This window comes from Anguilla anguilla, chromosome 1 (assembly GCF_013347855.1).
Source record: "Anguilla anguilla isolate fAngAng1 chromosome 1, fAngAng1.pri, whole genome shotgun sequence".
Taxonomy (NCBI): domain Eukaryota; kingdom Metazoa; phylum Chordata; class Actinopteri; order Anguilliformes; family Anguillidae; genus Anguilla; species Anguilla anguilla.
In genome coordinates, this window is record NC_049201.1 from 82473690 (window position 1) to 82494486 (window position 20797).

Here is a 20797-nt window from a genome sequence, read left to right on the forward strand (position 1 = left end):
TGGCCATAAAATTAAATGTAAAGATTTTTAGGTTTTGCCACGAAACATTTTTTTTCAGTGTAGTACAGACTGCCGACGTTGTCTCTGATAAGCTGAGCTGGGCCGGATAATGGCCGATCGGACAGTGCTGAGGCGCTGGATCACTGGAACAGGTCGTTCTGTTTCCTAAAGACTCACGGGCCTGTAGCGTACGACGTAGTGGATGACGGGCTCGCTGCCGTTGTCCTGCTGCATGATGGGAACGGAGACCGAGTTCTTCTCCACCTGGACCTCGCTGTCCATCAGCACGGGGCTGTCTGGCTCCCCTGGAGGGACAGAGGCACCAGCGAATGAGAGTCGGGGAATAACGCTCGACCTCCCAGCAGGCTCATAACCTTCACACAACGCTTTCCGTAACCTTGCAAGAACGTTGTGCGCCGCGTATGCATCTTTACTTCACTGACGCCGCTCAGCGGAACCTGAACTGCCACAGCTACAAATTATTGCGCAACACATACAGGGCTGCTACAGGCATGCGTGATTCCATGGAAACAACAGGACGGCTACAGGAGCATGTTATTCTGCTGCTACGGACATGACATCCGCTAAGAACAGTTACACAGCTGTTACAGGTGCACTGCATCTAAACCTGAAGCTACAAATGGCAACATACTGTAGATGACCTAGTCAACTTCCTGTGCGTCTAGTGCTAAAATGCCCGTTGCGTAAGCTGTGCGTATTTGTGAATAGCACTTCCGCATATATGTTGTTACTGGTATTTCATGCATTCCTGCTGTGACAACGATCTCTTGTCTGAAAGAACTGCTCTGCCCAGTTCCCACAATGCCCCCAGTTTACCTTCTGCAGGAGCCAATGGAATGACGCAATGGCGGCGAGGTCATCGCGAGGGCAGAGGATGGGAGGGGCAAGTGATGGATGGTGGATGATGTCATCGGCGAGCAGGTGATGTCATGTGCGTGGTGATGTGATAATGGATGATTTTTACAGAAATTCATACATCAAAAAAAAAAAAAAAAAAAAAAACGAAAGATAATACATGTCAATCACAGCCTACCACAACTCATGAGATGACATTTCATTCATCGGTGTAGTCTGAATGTGACAATGCATATCATCTGACAAATATTGAATACAAATGAGCATTTCTTCATAATGAACTAAAGCAAAGTAATGAGGGGCTTACAGAGGCAGGAATAATGACAACCGTCAAGAAAAAAACCACATGTGAAAATCACATGTGAACACCCAACATGTGAAGAGTACACATGTGAATGACAAAAATAATCCTATTTACAAGAGGAGAGGAAAAAGTAACCTATGCCTTTTATTTTAACGCACATGTTTTGTTTTCACATGTGAAAATTGAAGTTCACATTTGAAAGTGTGGAATTCCCATGTGACAATGCAAATTTCACACGTGACAAATGTTGGGTTTTCACATGTCTGAACTGAGTTCGCATGTGAAAAAAGCCAATCACATGTGAATATTTGTAATTCAGATATGATGATACAAATTTCACGTCTTCATGTGACCTCTTTTCTTTACACATGTGGACATTTTCATTCACATATGAAAAGAAGCCAATTACATGTGAAAACGTCCAGTTCACATGTGAGATTTTCTTTTCACATGAGAATATTTTAACTCGCATGTGAAAAGGTTATATTCACGGGGGGAAATTAGATTTTTTTCCGTAAGGGGACACACTGATCCTCCCCATGAACATACAACAGCTGCACAGTTTAAGAGATGATGAATTTCATAAAAATGCTATAACTATTAACATGAGAGGAAATTCAGAGAAGTTTCATTCAACCCCACCCAAGCACAGTCTCAGATCTCCAAGGAACAAAACAGAAGAGTAGCAGAAAGAATGATGTACTGTACTCTCAAAATGTACATTTCCTGCTACAATACCCAGTACAAAAACAACTGATCAAAAAAAAAAATTTAATTAGTTATTTTTAAGTCTTTGTCGCAGATAATAACAGAACAAAAAAAAAAAAGGGGGGGGGGGGGGGATTAATTCCACGTGACACTCACGCTTGGCCAGGGTTCGGACGGCGTGCTCGCTGGAGAACCCCCCCTGTCCCAGGCGGTTTGTGGCGGCGAGGCGGACCAGGTAGGAGGTGTAGGGCTCCAGGGCGGGCAGGACCAGGGGTTCTGGGAACAGGATGCAGAACAGGTGAGTCAGGAACACACGCTGCCACTTACATCACACGGCATCTTTCAGCACATCCTTCAGAAAAATACGCTTTTTCTTTATTTATTAGGACAGCAAACACTGGATGATTGTTTACACAAGTTGCAAAATAATAATAATAATAATAATAATAATAATGGTGTCCTATTTATTTTCTAGTTTTAACTGACAATACATAGGATAAAAAGTCATTCAAAACATAATTAAACCCACGTTCAGAAATGCAGACGCAATAATACGAAACGCACTGAGACGGATTAAGATTAGAAGGCGTGAGCTTCTTCCGCCTTCCAGTGCACAACATGGCTGAGTTACGGAAGCAGCGCTGGGATGGCATCTTTACCGGCGGACTGGACCACTCTCCGGCTCCGGTTTCCCTCGTTCTCCTTCCTCCACTCCAGGACGTACTGGGTGATGGGGGTCCCCCCGTTGACTGGGGGGGCGTCCAGGGAGAGGCGAGCTGAGGCGGGCCCGGGGATCACCCCAATTTGGGACGGAGCTCCCGGCCAGGCTGGAGCACGGAGAGGAACGGGGAGCGAGAAGACGGGGGGGGGGAGGGGAAGGGGGGTGGATGGAGGGAGATGAGGAGAAAGGGGGAGAGAGAAAGGCAGAGGGAGAGAGAGAGAGAGAGTATGAGGGAATGATGACAGGAGAGGAAAAGGGGACGGAGGAAGAGTAAATGAGAAAGGGAACGATGAGAGAAGCATAAATGGAAGTGAGAAAGAAGGAGAGAAAAAGGAGATGACATGATAGAGGGAAAGAGGGAGAGGGACAGGTGAGGTAGAAAAGGAGGCAGGGAGGAAGAGGATAGCACAGAGAAGGAAGGAAGGAGAAAAAACAGAGGGGATGAGTGAGAAAAATATGTAAGCACAAAACATCATGTTTTTTAAGAGTATGAAAACTAATAAAAAATTTAAAGGAATCGAAAACATACATTCTTAACATCCATCAAACAATAAAATAAACATTTATGCACATGTTTACAACCCTGATCTGGCCAAATTCAACAAAGGAAAATATGTACCAGATTCTTTTATGACTCAACGCTTGTTCAACATTCAGTGATGTACTGAATATAGCAGTCGTGTCCTTCACTTCATGAACTGGACCTTACGAGGCCGAGAGTTCAGCCCTAAGTGCTCTGATAGGGTTGTGCTCTGTTATCAGTTCCGCCATTTAAACCGGGCGTGTTCCGAAAGTGGCCCTGGAGGATCATCAGCTGCCCGCTACGCACGTGACCTTAAACAAGGTCGTCCGCTACGCGAATTTCAAACATGTCTGTTTTTTTTTTCTACTCCTTCTTCTGTTTCGTCAAAGCCATTAGGACTATTCTCAGGAAATGTGCTCAGCGGGTCAATGTGATAAGTTCATACACGTTAAAGTCTCCTCATTGAGGCTATGTTAAAGTCACAGTATTTGAAAATTAACTACAGGACAAGTGCCGGACAAACACACACTCCATAGAGCAGCACGTTGGTGCTTAGCATGCAAATCACACACCAAGTCAATGGCTTGCAGTATGTGACTCTGTCCTACATGTGATTGACAGCTCTTATTGGGACAGTGCTATAGTAGGCTGTGGTATGTGACATGAACAGTGGTAATTATTAAAGGGCCAGTGTTGTGAGATGTCATTATTGATGTTGACAGGCATGGGTCTGTATAATGGGACGATTTTATTTGGCCCGTTATCCGCACTTAGCCAGACAGTACCGAGAGAGTGAGGGAGAGAAAGAGAGAGAGAGAGAAAGGGGGGAAGGAGGGAGGTCAGTCTTACTCTCCAAGCTGAAGTCCACGGTGTCGTTCCCAACGTCACTGAGGCCCACGCAGGTGTACAGGCCTCCGTCCACGGGCTGCACTGCCTCAAACTCCAGGGTGGGGCCCTTGGCCTTGGCTCGGGCACTGCTGGGGGTCTGAACACACACACACAGGGGGTCACACAGGGGACGCTCGCCCCGCCGGCCCGCACGCACGAGGAGCACGAAGCGGGAGTTGCCCGGCAACAGTAACCAGGCAAAGGCATGGAGACAGACGCGCCCATGTCTAATTCTATATGAGTCCCGGAAAAAAAACTAATCCGTTGAAGCCAAACTTGAAGAGAATAAGTTAATGAAACACAACTCTGTTATTGCATTTTATTTTGTAGGGGCTTTCTAATTGATCCACTAAGCCACCCACTACAGATGCGGGAGTAGGTTCTTCTGCGCACATTCCAACATTCATCCATTGACTCCAAGGTTGTCGGTTTTACATGGTTTATTAAACAAACAAAAAAATCAACCTCACAAAACACAAGGGAAAATGTGTCCAGCGTAAAGTGGCTGTGTTTCTTTGTATAGAGTGCCATGAAAAAATATTTACATGAAAAAATATTTCCTTCCCGATTTCCTCTAGTACTGCATATTTGTCACACTGAGTGGTTTCAGATCTTTAGACAAAATTTAATATTAGACAAAGGGAACCTGACTTAACATAAAACACATTTTTAAAATTATTCTATCATTTATTTATTTAAAAATGTTATCAAACACCCATGTCTCCCATGTGAAGCAGTACACTTTGTAATCGGACACACCAGCTTTAGCAGCAATAACTATGACCAAAAGCTTCCGATAATTTCTAGTTTTTCTCTTTTTTCCTACTCTCAGCCGAAAATGCAGAGAAAGGGGAGTTTGTCTCACCAGTTCCACGTTGGTGCCTTTCCGAACCCAGTGAACTCTGGGAGGGGGGTGTCCGGAGACTTCGCACGTCACGGAGGCAGTCTTCCCAGGCTCCACCTCCAGGGAAGCCTTGCTCAGGGACACTGCCGGATGCACTGAAGAATAGAAGAAGAAAGATGGATCCCGGAAATGCTGCATTGTGATTGGTCTGTGGCCAACACCCTCCAAAAAAAGATAAAACTAACAAGAACAGCGTTCTTCAGCTACTTCCTTTGGGAAGGGGGTGGGGGGGGAGGGGGGTTGAGGGGTCAACTTTTTTTTAAAGTGGGGCAAATATTTTTCACGTTCTGTTAATGAACAATATGTGAAGGAGACGTATTGTACATTTATGCTAAATATGTAGACACATCTTCATTCTAACTAAATAGTGCAGCAGGGCCCCTCAATGCTCTGGGTCAATTATAGTGTGCTTAGCTGGAGTTTAAGTCTCAAGTTTAAACCTCTAGACCACAGAACTGCATCACAACTGGAACAGCTCTCCAAAGCTGTGGAAATAAGGATTAGCTCTTCCAGTTGTGACGCAGTTCTGCTGTCTCAAGGTTGAAACCTGTGGTTAAACCTCCAGCTAAGCAACACTGCACTTGGCCCTGTGTACCTAAAAGATGTTTTGATGGAGGACCATTCGTGTGTAAATGTCTACTTGCACAGCTTCTCCTGAGTGGCTGTCTATTGTGAGTGAAAACATTGGGCTGTAATACATACACAAATTCAAAATACATATTTTGCTTTTTACTCCATTAAACAAACAAAACAGACAATTTGAAATGGGGACTTTCCATCGCAAGCCTTACAGAATACAGACCTTAGCCTCATTAGCGATGCTATAGTCTTATTTATTTAAATTTAAAACAGGACGTGTCGGTTTCACAGGCAGCAGTGTACAGCAGAATTCGATGAACCTCGACAGTGCATGTGAAGGTTAACAGTGTAAACACTGAGAAACACTGTCGCTTTACCTTTGAAGTGGGCTTGTGCTTAAAGGCCAGAACCACACAAATACATCTGGGCTTCCCTGGCCTTCATTACCTCAATGGTTCGTGCCTTTGCTGTACTCCCACTGCAGGCTATTCGGATATTCGGTCCAATATAAATATGTAATAACTGCAATCACCACATACTTGGTGTTACCAAGTATGTGTCAGACAGTGAGTTTTATGACTTTTAACCTGGTTTGGTAAACTCTTTAAGGAAAATGAATAACAAATGTTTGAGAAATCATTTGCAAAAAAACCCCCCAAAAATACTAAGAAAAACCTTTCGCACAAATAAAAATAAAATAAAGGGACTTTTCCCCAAAGAGCTGTACCCGTGACGTCGAGCGTGAAGCTGGCCCGGGTCTCTCCGATCTTGTTTTTGGCGACGCACGTGTACTCGCCGAAGTCACTCCGGACCACCGAGGGAATGGTCAGCTCGCTCTTGTCCGAATTATACCGGTAGCGGGTGGCGTCCGACAGCGGGGGGCTGCGGAGGGAACGGGGACACGATGAACTCTGAGCCAGGGGGAGGGGGAGGGGGTAGCGAGTAAATGGAAGCCATTTTGGCTCTACGGCACATTAAGCGCAGACAGATACCGAGGGGAGACGGACAGGAAGCAGGAGGATTGTCTGCGGGACGCAGGACGGCACGCTACATTAACGCCGCGCTGAGACGTAGACGGACACGTAAACACGGCGAAGCTAGGCGCCACGGCGAATTACACATGCCCCCGGTCACGCGTGCATAAAAACACACAGATCGGCCTTTACATTCACACATTCACATCACGATTCACATTTTCACTTATGTACACTGCAAAATACGTCCGACTTAACATTGTGTTTCAGACTTAAAATCTTTTTCTTTTTTTTCTCAAGTAGAAAATACTAGCTTAAGTTAAGGCTTGCTTGACAAGTGAAATTTTCTTACCCTTGAAATTTTCTTGAAATGAGTCAAACTGTCTCGCCTCATTGGCAAGAGTTATTATTCAGCAGTCATAGAAATAAGATTTTAAGTCTAAATATAAGACTAAAATACTTGTTGAGATCAACTTTTTTTGCAGTGTGGCTTAAACATTTACATTTTTTACATTACATTTTTTTATATCTTTCACGCCATTTTATCCCTAATTTGGAATGCTCAATCATGTACATGTTGCAATCTCCACAGCGGATGCAGGAAAGTCTAAATAAAAAATCACTCTCGTCCAAATCTTGTGATGTCATCAGCTGCGTCTTTTCACAATGCAACCCCCAAGCTCAGCTTGCACAGACACGAGTTGGAGGGACACACTTCACGCACAGCTTCTGCAAGCAGGCCGCAAGCATCCGATCAGCCAGGAGGGGTCGCTAGAGAGCAACGAGACCCAAATCCTGACTGACTGAACTCTCCCTGACCCTGAATGAGTTTAACGGCTCATAACACCTCATCCAATTCAATCATGCCTCATTCAATCCTGGACCTGGGGGCTCACCTGTGCTCTACAACAGTGCCTTAACAGGATGCGCCACCCAGCAGCCCAATATAGGCCTTGCCCAAGGATACAACCGCAAAGCTCTGTGTAGCAATCCAACCTGGAACCTCTGAGTTGCACACAGTTTGCTGAGTCAGCCAGCATCCCACAGTATCAGCATTAGTGACGCTTCGCCGACGGCGGCTGCTTAGGTAGGTTCAGCATAGTCACCTGGTCCAGGAGATATTTGGGGTGGGAAATCCATTGACCAGGCAGGATATGGACACGTTGGTTCTGGGTCCTGCCAGGACATTTTTCTTCTTCTCGTGGATTTCAGCAGTCGGGGGTGCTGGAAGGACAAGCACAGTGAATGTGAAAGTGAGGGGGAATGGATCGTCACAAAAGAGGGAGGAGCTGAATCCCCGCGCTAACTGGAACATCCCATATTTGAGCCAAAATGGCTTGCCCTGCATGTCCTGTGGAGTTCTGTCGTTCAATTGTTATAACATGGGATGAAAAAATGACTAGCAAGCACACCTGGGAATAACCCACCAAATTCTGACTGTAATGCAATTGTGCTGTATTGCAAACATAATTGATTTTTTATTAAGAAACGTGGTTTCGGGCCACTCTGTGCACCTTACCGTTGACCACGACAGAAATGCGGAGCTGCTCGGAAACAGGCCGGTCGCGGATGGAGGCTTCGCAGACGTAGGTGCCGCGATGCTTGCGCTCGATTTTGGCGATCGTCAGGCTGTTGTTCGGCAGCACGCTGATTCGCTCTGCAGAGGGTCGCGTGACACGGCAGAGTAGCGCGTTAGCACCACCGTCAAACCATCCTCGCACTCGCTTTTAATGCAAAATTAAGCTTTGAGAAGCACACAGGCGTGGACCCAATCAACATCCGTTCTGAACTCAGCTCAGAAATGACAAGCAAGGGCAATGTTTTTCTTTCCTTCTTTAACGCAATTTGGCGAATTCATCCATCGCCATGACGACCTGGTCAGACTAACGCTCTTGTAATCGTAGGTCAAAGTTAAGAATAAGCTGTGATTGAATCCAGGCCACACTCTCTCCAAGGGCACCAATGGTGGTGGTCACATTAAGAGGCAGGACTGTTTCATAGACCGTGATATCCCTCTCTCGCTCTCCCACTGACTGAGCGAGCGACTCCCCGTTGGTAACGTCAGTACCTTTACTTCACCACTAGGTGGCCACAGAAGGAGCCCTCCCTCCCCAAACAGTGCCCTGTCTGATCTGGTCTTGTTGTCAACCAGAAAACGTGCACTCATACCAGTCAACAGAGATGTTTCCCATCCCCGTCGCCGATGGGAGGGCGGGGGGGGGGCGGGGGTTAAGGGGCAGAAACAGGAAACATCTCCCGATTCGAACGCGGGACGAATCGGCGACCTTCGGCCAGTCTCCCCCTCACCAGTTTGCCCACCATCGACACCTCTGCACGCCCCCTACAGACAGCGCCAGGAGCAGAAACGTGAGAAGGGAGGCCCCATACCACACAGGACGGCAGACGCGGCCGCCGCGATGTCCAGACCCCTACCCTCAGGCGCTCTGCGCCACTTCACGTCCACGGCTGGCAGCCCCTCGGCGGCGCAGGGCAGCACCGCGTCCTGGCCCTCCAGGAACTCGTGGTACGTCGGCGTGGCGACGAACTTTGGCCTCTCTGCACAAAGGAGAGGGTTCGGGAGGTAAGGGAGGGGGCGGGGGCGGGGGGTTGGAGAGGGGGTGGCAGTGTGACAGGGAGAAAAGAGAGAAACGCAGGTCCTGAAGAAGAATACTTACTCCCTCCGTTAGTCACCAACATTATTACTGCTTCTGCTATTAATCTGAGCATAATTACTGCTGTTATTGTTACTATTATACAGTATCATTCCCTCAGTATTCATTTTGCTTAATCTGTTATTCTTATTATTTTATTTTTTATTTATTTGTCGGGGTCGTTCATTTTCATTGTTTATTGTATATGTGCCTGCCAAAACAAATCGGTCACATAAACAAGGGGAGATGGTGTAAAGAGATTAGAAGCTGTTGACATACAAGGTCATATTTTTCCTAGAACTAAGAGCCATTTTCAACTCACAACTAACAGTAGGTTACATAATAGTGTTGCAGAAGTGTAGCATAATGGTTAGGAAACTAGGTTTAATTGTCTGATTCAAACGTGTGGCCTTGAGCAAGGTGCTTAACATCAGCTGCACCAATAAATATCCGCCTCTATAGACGCTTTCATCGGAGGCACGCGCGTTGCCAAGGTTATGCGCTTGGCCCTAAGTTAACTTCCGGTCTGTGTTTGTTTATTATTCGGTTTGTGTTTACTGGCTAATATGGCACCGATTACAAACGGAGTGAAAGTTAAACTGATGAGCAGACTGACGTTGGGCTCAGGTTGTTGTGCTGTGTGGTGCAACTTGGAACAAATGCCATTTTGAAAATTTGTAAAAATACATTATTTAACTTTGTAACCCCACTTGGGAATTGTGAAACGAATTGATGGAATCCCTGCGATTATTGTAGCTGGTGCGTGCCCGTTACTTCGTATAACTGGACATCATTACCTATTCAAATGTAAGTCCTGTAAAAATACACATAATAAACTGTATAAATAAATAAATCAACTTCATACATACACATTTACTAATACTAATACAGCCTTATTTACTATATCAACTTTAAGACAAGCAACACGCTCGTAATTATCTCATCGTGACCCATTAAAGCCAATGGCGCAGATGTTGCTTCATACATTCAAACTGCTTTCCTAACGGCTATTTTGCGTCCTGCGACTTGAGTGACAACAGTGAATATGTACGGATTCCTAGACGTGCTGATAGGGATCACCCTTTCTCATATTAACCTCAAATACGCAAGACAGGACACTTATACAGTATGCTAGCAAATTTATTTTAAGTTCCATTAATTTATATAGGGTTGTGGATACACGTCCCCTTTAGCAACTAAAAGCTAGCGCTGGACCACCTCTGACTTATTTGCCGGCACAGAAAAAAAATCGTGAAAGTGTTGAAAAAATAACCACGGGAGGATAACAAGGACATTTTTCCTACTTAACTAGGTACAGGTTGTTACCGATATTTCACCTATTTCGTGTATAGTCGCAAATCAGTTTACGTTTTCCTGTCTGTCGAACGAAGGTGGTCGAATAGGTGCTCTCATTGTAGCACTGACTTTGTTTCAGGTAACAAACTCATGATAAGCGATAGCTAATAGCTAGCTGACCAGTAACAAGCCTTCAATAGTTATGAACAATTAGCTAACTAAATTAATTGTAGCTAGCTAGCTAGCTAAACGTAGCTAACATTGTATAAATTATACACAGAAACGTTAGATCAATGCTAGTAGTTGATACGCTGTAGCTACGTTTTGAACGAACGTTTTGATACCTGTTTCCAATGACTTGACAGTGTTGCATTGCCTGATCATTTTTGTTGCGTTAACCTAGCAAGATGACCCAAACTATTAGAGCCACGATGTTTTTCCATCAATGCATGCTATACAAATAAATACCTATAGTAATTGCATTGGCTACACATGCTGCCCAGCACTAGCCCCATTTTGTGTCTCATGTAATCATCGTTTTTCAGCAATGTAATAGAAAGAGTGCACTTTTTACACAAGAATGTGCATGTAACCAGAATAGTTATGGATTATGCAAGGAATGTATGATGTTCCGCAAGGTGCAATACTGTCAACAGTTATCTGTTTCTGTCGCTTGTTTTTCTAGTAGTGTAACGTTATCGCATTTGAGTTTGGCCAAGTAATGGTTCTTTTCTTCGACTGGTAACCCCAAATAATACTGGCTTGACATAGTTTTAACTAGCTAGCTAACATAATTTACTTGTTATTTATTTTGCTTGTTATCAGAAATAGTCTAAAGGGACTCCGTTGTTATTGATTGTTTGCGGTAGTCTGCCGGAAGTTAAGCTAGGGCCAGAACAACGCACATGCGCAGTAACGTTTGTTTATGTTGTTACCGTCGAAAGCGTCTATAGATAGGTTGCATTGACAGCTGTGTCAATGAAAGTAAAAAAAAAAACAATTATGAATGTCAGTAATGTTCCCTTTACATGTCCTCCGAAGAGAAACAAGGACGCAGTGTCATTGATGTGAAATCTCAACAATTTCAGATACATGAGCTTGATTGCTAATACTGTAGCTCCTCCTTGTGGAGACTCTTCAACCTATTAAACTTGAGTGAGTGATTGACTGCACATGTGTAAAAGTGAGTGAGTGAATGAGTGAGTGTGTGCATGTGTGAATGAGAGAATGTGTTAGTGATTGATTATGTGAGTGACTGAGTGTGTGCGTGTGTGAGTGAGTGAGTGTTTGCGTGTGTGAGTGAGTGTGTGTGTGTGAGTGAGTGAGTGTGTGTGTGTGTGAGTGTGAGAGTGAGTGAGTGAGTGAGTGAGTGTGTGTGTGAGTGAGTGGGTGGGTGAGTGAGTGTGTGCACGTGTGTGAGTGAGTGTGTGTGTGAGTGTGTGAGTGAGTGAGTGAATGTGTGTGTGTGTGTGTGTGGGTGGGTGAGTGAGTGAGTGAGTGTGTGTATGAGTGAGTGAGTGAGTGAGTGAGTGAGTGTATGTGAGTGAGTGAGTGTGTGTGTGTGAGTGGGTGAATGAGTGAATGAGTGTATGTGTGTGGGTGAGTGAGTGAGTGTGTGTGTGTGTGTGTGAGTGAGTGTATGTGAGTGAGTGAGTGAGTGTGTGTGTGTGAGTGGGTGAATGAGTGAGTGAGTGTGTGTGTGTGTGTGTGTGAGTGAGTGAGTGTACGTGAGTGAGTGAGTGTAGGTGAGTGTGTGAGTGAGTGCGTGAGTGAGTGAGTGTGATAGTGAGTGGGTGAGTTGTAAGCCAGGTCCATGAGGTGCTTTGCATTAAAAATGTTCAGTTTAGGGATAGGTGGCAGGGACCAGATGAGAGCTGTCTTACGGTAGACAAAGAGCTGGTAAGTGGCTTTCCCGGCACCGCTATCAAATTCGACGTTACAGGAGTAAAGCCCGGAATCTTCGATCCTGGCTGTCTCGATGATCAGTTTCGACGAAGTCTCGTCGACGTTTTCCACCACTACCTGGTCCTTGTCTACATCCTCCCCGTCCTTATGCCACGTCATCCTCCCATCGGCACCAGCTGCAGAGCAGATAACCGCAAACAAGGAAGTGTTATGCTGAGAGTGCCAATGCAGTCTGAACGTTTAATGAGAAACGCTGCAGTGCTAGGCCTCACACTCTGCCAAACTAAACAATATGCAGTATGTTAAGTAATATGCATACGCAGAGCTGCCCTAGAGGGCACAGGCGATGCAAACAAACATGCATTATGGTTACTGGTTTCTCTTTTTATCGCAGTATGAGATGAGTCCAAAGTCACCCGCACACACAAACGTTCACACACGGGCACACGCACGGACACGTCAGGCACACGCACAGTCGTCACCTCTGTCTGGTCAGTTCATTGTTGCTGTGCGCAAAATTATTCACATAAATGCGCCAGAAAACAGACATCAACATTGGAATACCAGAGAGAAACTGCAGTTGAATTCATAGCCTCATGTCAGGAAGAGCTTTGTCTTCCACTCACAAAGAGAATCTCAGAGACGTGCACAAACCTTTGCAGAGAAGCAGGTGTCTCACTCCCACCTCTATGTCTTGGGCACTGGAAATAATTTCAACTTTAGCCGCTGGGAAGTAAACACAAAAAGAGAGCGTATTTTTATTTTAATTTTATTGCAGCTAATAAACAAAGCACCAGCTGGTGTTCCGTGGTACATTCCCCCTTCAATGTTCAATAGGGAATAAAATGTCCTCAACTGAAGCCTATTTGTTAGTAATTGGGTACTGAATCCTCAGAAAATAGTTGAGAAAAACAGACATCACTCTCTAGAAAACTCAAACTTAACATTTTTTCCATAAATGCATGGGAGCACAATGAAGCCTCCTAGAGTATTGCATGTATTTTTGACTTCAATATTCAACCTGTCCAGAGTAAATAATAATATCAGACAGATAAGGATCAGTAAGAGATGGACTGATACAGCATTTGTGCACATTGATGAAAGCTCATCAGAGACAAGGTCCAGGTTTTAATACAAACAAAACATCCATTATGGATCCATCACAAATTATGAGTCTAGTCATGTGTGTATGTGTGTGTGTGTGTGTGTGTGCATGTGTCTGCACGTGTGCGCGTGCGTGTGTGTGCGTGTGCGTGTGTGTATGTGTGCGCGTGCGTGTGTGTGCGCGTGCGCGTGCGTATGTGTGTGCATGCATGCACATCAGCTTTATTTTAGTATAAATGGCTCTCTGGGGCTTTGTTCTTAGTTTTTGGCAGAGGGCTGCTTTCCTGAATGACACTCGAGTTCTTCCTGCATTGAGGCTGGAGTTGGCCTTCAATGTGAGAGAGAGAGAGAGAGAGAGCGAGAGGGAGGGAGGGAGGGAGGGAGGGAGGGAGGGAGAGAGATAGAGAGAGAGAGGGAGGGAGGGAGAGAGAGAGAGAGAGCTGCTTGTCTTTTTTCCTTTTGATTATATATTCTTACTGTAGTTGATTGCTGTTGTCACTACGCTTTGGCAGTATGTATTTTTAAATATGTCATGCCAATAAAGCATTTGAATTTGAATTTGAATTTGAGAGAGAGGGAGGGAGGGAGAGAAAGAAAAGGGGGGAGATAGAGAGAGAGAGAGAGAGAGAGAGAGAGCAGGACAGAGATTATGTTCAGCTCATAGCCAAAGGACTGTATTTTGGTTTGGTCTATGAGGCGTTACGTACATATTCCTGTGCAATAGGGTTAACCAGGCATCACAAACATGAGCTTTAAACACACAATAACCACACAATATAAAGACATTATTTCAATGCCCTGATAAATAATACAACTAAAACAAATAATACAGAATAGCAATGCACGATCATACCAGTATCATCAGTATGAACATTTTAATATATTTTTACAATGGGATTAAAGATAAATATTCAAGTTGACAGTGATGACATTTCCACCTTTGACATTCCCAAAGCCACAGCATTGCTTTAAACTTCTCACATTTCACATTCCAAACATCAGTACCAAACAATAGACCCATCCCCATCCAATCTGCATCCTCAACAGTGTGTCTGCCAGTGTAACTATAATCTGGCAACGGTGTACTCCACCATCTGATCTGGTCTATCATTTCTGAAGGGAAGCCATCTATTACTGCCAGTGACTAAATCCACCACTATATCCATATGTTCTATATGATATCCAGACCAAAAACAACGACTTCATTCAAGGGAATCGTTCGACCTACTCTTACTCCTTGAATCATTTGAATCTGCTACTATGGTTTACGTTGGCAGTAAGAAGCGTCAAATTAATATGACGCACATCGCTCATTTCGTAGAAATCTCGATTTCATTTATTCGACCTCATCACGTTAAGGATCGCTAAAGAACAGAGGCGTATAGGCCTGTTGCTCATCACAGTGACACGTTAATATGGAACAACTATTTTTCTAGACTACCCTTTTCAAAGCTATTACCGCATTAAGCTCAGCGTGTCACTGTGTTGAGTCAGCAATAATAGGTTGATTCTTGAGAGAACCAATAGGCTATTTCCTAATACGAAATATAAAATTCTACATTGCACATACAGGTCACAGAAGCACCAGACATATGAAATCTAAGAAATCTTAACGGTAACTAGTAAATGCTAAACCTCGTCCTTAATTCATTATAATCTCATTCCATTGCGACGATGTTGTGGGAATAAAACATGCGAACATAAATGAAATGTCGTTTAACCTCTGTTAAAACAAGACCAGGTCAAAACCTAATACACGGCTGGACCGAACCGGCCGACCAATGGTGTAACTCCATCACTCAGTCACAGACATGCGCGGTGTAACTTCATCACTGGCTGACTGTCACAGACATTTGCGTTTACAGGGCTGGCCCCGCTGTTGCGGTCCAGCCAAAAATTAAATAGCGAATGCTTTCAAATTACCCCCACCCCCTTTGATTTGATTCTTAAATAAAAAGTATCGGAATACAGAACAAAAAAAATTTAAATAATGTTTATATTTACCTGTCACACTTGTAACCGATAATGGCAGCTGCAACAATAATAAAACACCGAAGTTAAACCCTAGTCGTACTCCAGCCATTGGAGCGTCAATGCGATGGTTTAAGTCCGTGACACCTGTAGCGAACAAACTTCCTCACGAGATAACTGGGTAACGGCATGCTCCCTGCCGTTTTATAGGCAGAAAGTGGAGTAGACAGGAACCCCACAATCTCCAAAATCTTTGCACGTCCACCGCAAATCCCCCTCCCTCCCCCTGAAGTTTTCGGTTCAAATCCATCACCGGGAAAGATGAATAAAAATACCCGTCCCTCGCAGGCGCCACCGCGCCCCCTGCAATCCCACCCCACGAGCACCGGATGAAAGGATCCTGGAGCTCCCTCCGGACTTGGAAGACCATATTCTTATCGCACGATCATTGTTCCTATTGAAGAACACGTTCACTCGATGCAGTAAAATGTATTCTGTAAAAGTCCTGATATTTTGGATACATTTTTAAAAATAAAATAAAAACAAAATCAGTTTCCACTATTTCCACCTGCCTAGGGACATATGTTCCAAAATGAGGCTAGTCATTTAGGCCTGTGATTTATGAAGTTGCCCTTCTCTGTCCCTTTAAAATAAACTTACAGTAATAAACCGTGATAGTGCCATTATTGGCAGTTTATCGTGCGATTATTAAATATTGTGCAATGATGACGAAAAAGGTGTGTGTGTGTGTGTGTGTGTGTGGGGGGGGGGGGGGGGGGGGTTCACTTGATGACGTGTAGTATGTAGTATCTATTGTTTGACTCACCTGTGATGATAGCTGCGTGCAAAGACACAATTAGTCATTGAACAGTCGGTGTCTCGAGAGACTAGGGAAAAAATAGCCGTATTGTTGAAGTTCTCTCTCCCAATAAGCGTACTCCAAATAATTAAAAAGCATCAAATTTAATGCGACTAAGGCTACAGAATTTTCAGGGGTGGAAAGAATTACATATACGATAATTAATGGGAGTAGCTTATATGAAAATTTGCAGGAACAAAGAGGAAATCGTGGTGGTAATTTGCACGGGTGCCAGCTACCATGAGAAATTCATATCGAAACGTAAAACTTCAACCTTATCATGAGCAGAAAAATACTAACAATAGAAAAAATACTAATAGAACTCACAAATCAACAATTTAGTTTTGGAGTTGAACTTCAACTAAATTAGTTTACTTTCGCATGGGATTTTTTCACTGAACAAAAAAAAAATAAAATAAAATGTAAAAAAAAAAAAGAATAAATTAAAAAAAAACAGGAATGTTGAATTATATATTTCCTCTGATAGGAGAATCCATTGTGTCTGCGGAGGGTTACATTTCTGCTGATGCTGACAATGCAAAAGTGCTAAAGTGCACTGTATACGAGATGGAAGAATGCAAAGTGCAGGCTTGTAATTGGACAGAATTTATATTAAATGGGAATATTTTAACCAAAATATACCAACACATCATGTACCAACTGAAAACGTATGAAGTGAATGACAGCCTGTATATTTATTTTTAATCCTGTTGCAATAATAGACTAAAACATTTTTTTTTTTCATGAAAGAATTCAAGGGGAGTTTAATGATTGAGATCAACGGCTTTCTGCCCCCGGGTTAAACAAAGGAATCGGTTTGAGTGAAAAAGCGGCCGTTCAAGCTGAAAACGAGGGGCCGACGGCTCAAAATTGCTCGGCTTGCTCAGAAAAGAACGAGCGGGATCAGTTAAATGAAAGGAGTGAGGATGAGAAGAGAAAGAAGTGGCAGCGTTGTTAATTCCTACTTTTCCCGCCCGAAACGGAACTGTTGGTCTGAAACGTGTGTGCAAGGCTGCCGTTCTGAAACAGGGTGATGGAGACATGGAAAGTCTGCGTAACCTTTGGCCAAGGTGGCCAAAAATGAAAGCGGCTAGCTCCAACCTGAAATTATTTTCCGGGATATAAATTAAACGTAACATCTCACAGTGCCCAACAGTTTAGTAGGCGTACGAGTTCTGCGAGTTCAGTTTGTTACGCGGCTAATCCTCTCTCCAGAGCCGGTTCGTTCATTCGGCCGTACAGGCAACCGCCTAGTGCCCAGGTGTAGTGAAGCAGCTCCCGTGTGGTTTAAAAAAAAAAAAAAATCATCATTTTTATTAATACTTTTGGGGGCACGTTTTTATGATCTCGAGTGGGGCCCCACATACTCACAGGTTTTATTTATTAATTTAAAAAAAGAAAAGAAAGATGAATCCTTTTAATTTATGCATCGCTGAGAGCGCGTGGTCAGAGTGTAATGTTTTTAGTTCATATACAGATCCAGGTCATTCAAGAAGGACGCAGACGTGACGTTCACTCCTGGACAAAAGGCTCTGCCACTGTTCTGCTCCTTCTAGGAGTCATTGTGGAAACAGAGCCTGACGAACACTTTTTATATAAGGCTGTCTGTATTTTTTATTTTTAAAAAATTATTTTCTTTTTTTGGTTTTTCAAAAAAAGAAGCCATTTTATACCTGCCCCCCCCCCCCCCCCCAGACCCCCTGTTAAACTCGAAATCTATAGCTCTCATGTAGAAACAACCTGTCATTATATTAAACAATTGGTGAATAATTGTTCATCTTTTTCACTGTCCAGAGAGACTTTATTTCTTCAGTCTACGCCACTCGTTTTTTTTTCTGAAATAAATGTGTGGTGCGTGATTTTGATTATAAATGAAAAATTATGTCATATCTGCAAGGTTAAAAAAGACTCATACGACCATCGTTTTTCCATGATGATGACTATCACTTGTATAAAGATGCAGAAAATGGCATTATTTAACTTTTTTTAATGGTAGAGTTACTCTAGAAAAAGTAGTCAAATGTCATCCAGAAGAAAATTTAATTTAATGGGATTTCCACTGCTGTTAAACACATGAAAATGTTTACACAAAAGACAACGCAAAGGTTAATATTTCTTAAATCCAGAAAGCGCTCTGGTTAAATATTTTATTTCTTTACAAATGAGTTTTTTATTTTTTTTATTTAAATCATGAAACATATGAGGCAGTGTGGGAACTACGCGCATTACCACCCAAGAACGCAATCGCCACGAATCGCCAAACTGTGTGCGTCAAAGGGGAAAAGGACGGAAATGTTGAGTGGAACGCAGCAGGATGCTAATGCCGTGGTCATTAGCCTATCTTTTGTTATTCTGCCACAAGTTAAGTAGCCTACTTGTTAATAGCTTGCCAAAAAAGGCTGCGAACAGAAACTGTCATTGCTAGCCTAATTTAATGGATCGGGAAATGCGCTTGTAACTCCACATAAATTTGATTCCCAGGTTGGGCGCTGTCGTTGCATCCTCGTGTAAGGTGCGCGAGGCCTGAAATGCTACAGTAGCCTACATATTCGTGGCCATCAGCACGTAAAAATCGTATAATCGTTGAAAACAGTGTGTCTAAGCACTCCAATCTTCAGCTCTATTGTAACCGAAACATGCTGAGTGTGGACTTTTAAAGAATGCAGCAGCTATTAATTATTAAGCAGTTTTTAGTCTATTTCTCACTCAAAATTGTTAAAATAAGAACGGGGTCGATTACTCTTTGGCGAGGGCAGACAAAGGGACAGTCGTGGGTGGGTAGGGTCCCGGGACATCGTAGAGAAGCTGGCTGCCAACCAACTCCAGTCCCCGCCGACCATTTCTCCTGGGCCGCCGGCAAGCACGCGCCCTGCGCCGCTTTGTGTTCTCCGACGGCCCACCACACCTCTGCCCGTATCAGCTAATGAGCTCGCGCTAGGCGGCCCTTCCCAGCACCTCGTCGCTGATAGCTTATCAATCGCAGGGCTCCGTAAAAAGCGTTTGGTGCGGCGCGAGGGGGGCCCGGGCAGTCCGCAGGGGCCGGCTATCCAAGCGATTATCAACGCGGACTCATTTCGGCTCATTATGGGGGAGCGTGCACTTTTTAAAGTCGGCAAAAAGGGAGGAAACATTACGTCTTCTGCGATTTCTCTTCCTCCCCATGCCACCCATCGCCTTCTCTACCCGAACTGCTTCGCTGTTTTCTTCCCCTTTGCTCTTTTCTTGATCCCTGGCTTTCGGGTTGTCTCTCAAACGACAGAAAAAGTAGTTGGATGCTGCCTTTTTTGAGTGCTTACTCATTTGTCTGTTTTTTAAGTTTATTTTGTTATTGCCAGTTTTCTACCAAAACTATTTTCCAGATCAACCCATTCCCGTTTACAAAGTGCACTCTCTGCACTTGGATGCTGTGAAGCGCACAGGCATTTATTCTCAGTGGTTTTACATTGTGTGCGTGAATGGATAACTTTCATAATTCTGTTATATGTGAATATATTCAAAACTGTGTCATTGTATATGCGCAGGGAAGCTATTGTTAAATTTAAAGATTTGTTATGTGGTAATGGTTTACAGTTTGTAGTTTATTTTTGGTTTGTTTAAAAGGGGCGACCACAGGCACCATTGACGCCGATACAACGTCAGCATCCAAATGCGCTGTACATGTTCACTTGATGAACATTGATTGATCTAAAACACTGGTAACCAACCGTGTTCCAGGAGATCTACCATAATGGCACGTTCAAGACTGATTTGGCACCTGACTCTAGGCCTACTAATTAGCAACACAACAAGGTGTCTAGCTGTTGAATTACGTGTAGCCTACTTTGTTAGGGTTGGAGTGAAAACCTACGGAACGGTGTATCTCCAGGAACAGGGGTGGTTACCACCGATATAGAACAAGACGAGACACATTTTCATGAAAATAAGTTTACACTCCGGTCAGCTGGATAATACAGGAATGGGGTCATGCAACACTCCCTGGATTAACTGCTGCTGCCACCCATTTAATATCACTTATTATTACCTCCCAAACGTCTGTCTGGAAGAAAAACCACGCAGACCCGGAGTGAGATCGTGTGGCGTTGAAAGGAATACCGCAGGATCTCTGAACCAGAGTTACGCGGAGTTTCTAGTGCCGCCCCTTCCGGACGAGGCGAACTGTGGCACGTATTCCCCGCAGCAAATGACGTTTAAAATTTTTTTTTTTTTTTTTTTTAAGGATTCTCCCAAGACGGCAGCTCCAAAAAGAAGCGCCAGGGAGCCGCGCTGTGTCCTCGACGCCCACCGATAAACAAACAATGGGCAGGAGAACAATAGGGAGCTGTTTCCAGGCCCCACGCAGAGCACACACTCGCAGTCATGTACACAGCAGACCCGGATGCAGGCAGACACTGCAGGAAGTGGGGACAGACGTCAAGAAGGCTCTCGGGAGATTTAAGGCGATGCCTCCGCTCCCTTTGCGCCCATCCACACCCGCCCCCGCCCCCGCCCCAACCTGCTTATTGTCCTTAACTAGAACAGATTAGGGGGTGGGACA

At 44.2% G+C, this 20797-nt stretch overlaps 1 protein-coding gene across 1 annotated transcript in view; it reads right to left on the reverse strand.

Moving 5' to 3' along the window:
• LOC118228313 (neural cell adhesion molecule 1-like) overlaps window positions 1-15867 on the reverse strand; it is an 88891-nt gene extending 73024 nt beyond the window's left edge. Inside the window, exons 1-4 of the mRNA XM_035419762.1 lie at window positions 15438-15867; window positions 12984-13055; window positions 12308-12505; window positions 8911-9033 (exon numbers count right to left, since the gene is read on the reverse strand). Coding sequence (XP_035275653.1) covers window positions 8911-9033; window positions 12308-12505; window positions 12984-13055; window positions 15438-15516 — 472 coding nt within the window. The 5' untranslated portion in view covers window positions 15517-15867. The remainder of the gene's footprint in view (window positions 1-8910; window positions 9034-12307; window positions 12506-12983; window positions 13056-15437) is intronic.
• Between the last annotated feature and the right edge of the window lie 4930 nt (window positions 15868-20797).